Source organism: Limulus polyphemus, unplaced genomic scaffold (assembly GCF_000517525.1).
Source record: "Limulus polyphemus unplaced genomic scaffold, Limulus_polyphemus-2.1.2 Scaffold63, whole genome shotgun sequence".
NCBI classification, from domain to species: Eukaryota; Metazoa; Arthropoda; class Merostomata; order Xiphosura; family Limulidae; genus Limulus; species Limulus polyphemus.
In genome coordinates, this window is record NW_013665673.1 from 248,707 (window position 1) to 251,373 (window position 2,667).

A 2,667-nucleotide genomic window follows, 5' to 3' on the forward strand; every position below is an offset into this window, starting at 1 on the left:
AACCATTATTAGTCTCAAAGTGGATTCCTCGTCATCGAATAATAGGTATTAATAAAACATAAATATGTATATTATGGCTGACTTGATAGTTTGTTCATTATAAATGTAATACAAGCATCTCAAATAAAAACATTACTAGAGCGGCTAATATGTTAACATAATAGTTGAAGAAAATAATTTAAACATTTTTTTCCATGTTCACGTAGCATAATCAGATATACACATAACGTTAGAGTAAAGCTTAAATGCTATATATTACATCCGGTCACGAATAAAAATAAAATAAAAAATACTGACGACGGCACAAATAAATTATAATTAAATATGAATTGTTACCCGGAAAGGACTATGACGTCCCCATAATTAGATTTATATTACTACTTATCAGGCATTAAGAAGTTCGTGTTCTAAATAATTATGAAGCAAAGAAAAGTCAGTTATATAGTAATTATTTTAAACTTGTGCTCAATATACGATGTATTGTTTTGAGTTAGTTTCTATTGTACTCAATTTAGAAGTTTTCTATCGTTTGTTAGAGAGAGCTCTAGGTTTATAATGAGGATGCGACACTTAGCAATTTCGCGAGTGCCTCAAATAGTTTTAAATAATGTAAAGTTAGACTAGAATGCACGCGCGAGAGAGAAATGCAGTGTGTGAAGAACATGCTAGAGGTGTTTTAGCCATTTAGTGAGTTTAGTTAGAGTTGTAAATTTTGTATTTGTGTTCCAAAGTAGAGTTGCAAGTAAGTAGTTATCTACTTTCACTTGTGAGTTAGACCTATCAAATAACACCGCTTGTCGAACTAGTGCGTTGTAAGCGGTAATAAATGGTCCATATTCATCAAATGGATTTCACTTTGCATTATTTTTACCGAATAATAAAAAGAAACACCCCAACAACAGAAAAAGTTAGAACATATCACCATTAACTTGTTTTTACAACTATCGCAATAACAGGAACACGGAAAGAAAAGAAAAAAAAGTAGCAATATTACTAAGCTTTTCTAAAATAAAAAACAATAACGTCTTCATGCCGCTTGTAAAAATGGTACTTGAAATAGTCCCAACTTACCTGACATTTACAAAGTACGCAGTCCATTTGTCCCAAAGGGCCAATAACAGGATGCCACGTGAAACCATGAGGATAGCTGATACCACCAGAACTACAAACTGAAAAGAAGAAAAACAGTAGCCATGTTTAAATTTGGCAGGAACCTAACTACGGATTAGCTAACTCTTAATATATCCTTTTATATTTACATCTCTTACATTACAGTATTTTCCCAAATGAGCATTACTAGGACTACAGTGTCATTTCAAGTTAATATGTACTAAAACACAAAGCTATTTCTCACTTAGACCAAAGCGTTCTTCCAGGATCGAAAGATAAACTTCTCTAGAATAATGCTATAGTTAGAACGGTGGACATATTAAGAATAATATATTAGTAAGACCACAGAATCTGATTTAACTCTGGTTAGAACATAAAAATCCCATCGGACAGTGTGTTCTTTCACCTTAACTCTAATTATGGTGGAGAGTTGTCTCAGGAATAATACCACTCAGACTACAATGCTGACGGACATTAATCTTAATAAAAATGGAGGATCTGTTTTTATTTTATCATCAGCTAGAGAACAGTGAAGTTCTAGAAAAATCTACAGGGAAGAGAGCTGATTTTTTGTACCACCAAAAGCTATGTGTAGATTTAAATTATGTACACATCTTTCTACTCTTTCGTAGCTAAAGATTATCTAGCTTTCCAATCACATTCAAAACTTTAACTCCTGGGTGTTATTAATCTCGTTGTAATATAAATTCTAAAATATAATATTTTTACTTATATTCACTAACAAATCTTATGTTAATAATGGTTGGAGACGGCATTACCCATTCAAGCCGTCTTCAACTATTATTAGTCTCAAAGTGGGTTCCTCGTCATCGAATTTGAAATCTTATGTTGCTCTCAGTAGTTTTGAGTAACATTTAATAACGGGGTCATAACACATAATTTTCTTTATATCTTTTATCGTTACACATGCTCAAAAGTTATATACAGAACCACTGAATCGTTGGCTTTATGTTTATCGTGAGATGTTAAACACATTTCATAAATGCTAAGCTGTCTCTAATGCAGAAATTTTAAAATGTCTGATAGAAAAAAGCATGTATTTTTATCATTAATAGCTTTTCTCCGGCAAAAATCATAGCCAATAAATAAGTAATAATTTCACACACCTGAGCCACCACCTGAAGTTCGGAATGTTACCAGTATGTTATCCACTCTTACATCTTGATGGGCTGGGGAGACTTTCGCTGTTGATAAAAAAAAATCAGTAATAATACAAATAATTCATTTTAATCTTGCAACTCAGTAATACAAACAATTCATTTTAATCTTGCAACTCAGTAATACAAACAATTCATTTCAATCTTGCAACTCAGTAATACAAACAATTTATTTCAATCTTGCAACTCAGTAATACAAACAATTTATTTTAATCTTGCAACTCAGTAATACAAACAATTTATTTTAATCTTGCAACTCAGTAATACAAACAATTTATTTTAATCTTGCAACTCAGTAATACAAACAATTTATTTTAATCTTGCAACTCAGTAATAATAAATACAAACAATTTATTTTAATCTTGCAACTCAGTAATAA

At 31.2% G+C, this 2,667-nt stretch overlaps 1 protein-coding gene across 2 annotated transcripts in view; it reads right to left on the reverse strand.

Annotated features, from left to right (window-relative positions):
* LOC111087232 (chordin-like protein 1) overlaps positions 1–2,667 on the reverse strand; it is a 36,944-nt gene that overhangs the window by 8,911 nt on the left and 25,366 nt on the right. For both annotated transcript variants that reach the window (XM_022393184.1, XM_022393188.1), the window contains exons 7-8: positions 2,238–2,315; positions 1,072–1,169 (exon numbers count right to left, since the gene is read on the reverse strand). In XM_022393184.1, the coding sequence (XP_022248892.1) occupies positions 1,072–1,169; positions 2,238–2,315 (176 nt within the window). The remainder of the gene's footprint in view (positions 1–1,071; positions 1,170–2,237; positions 2,316–2,667) is intronic.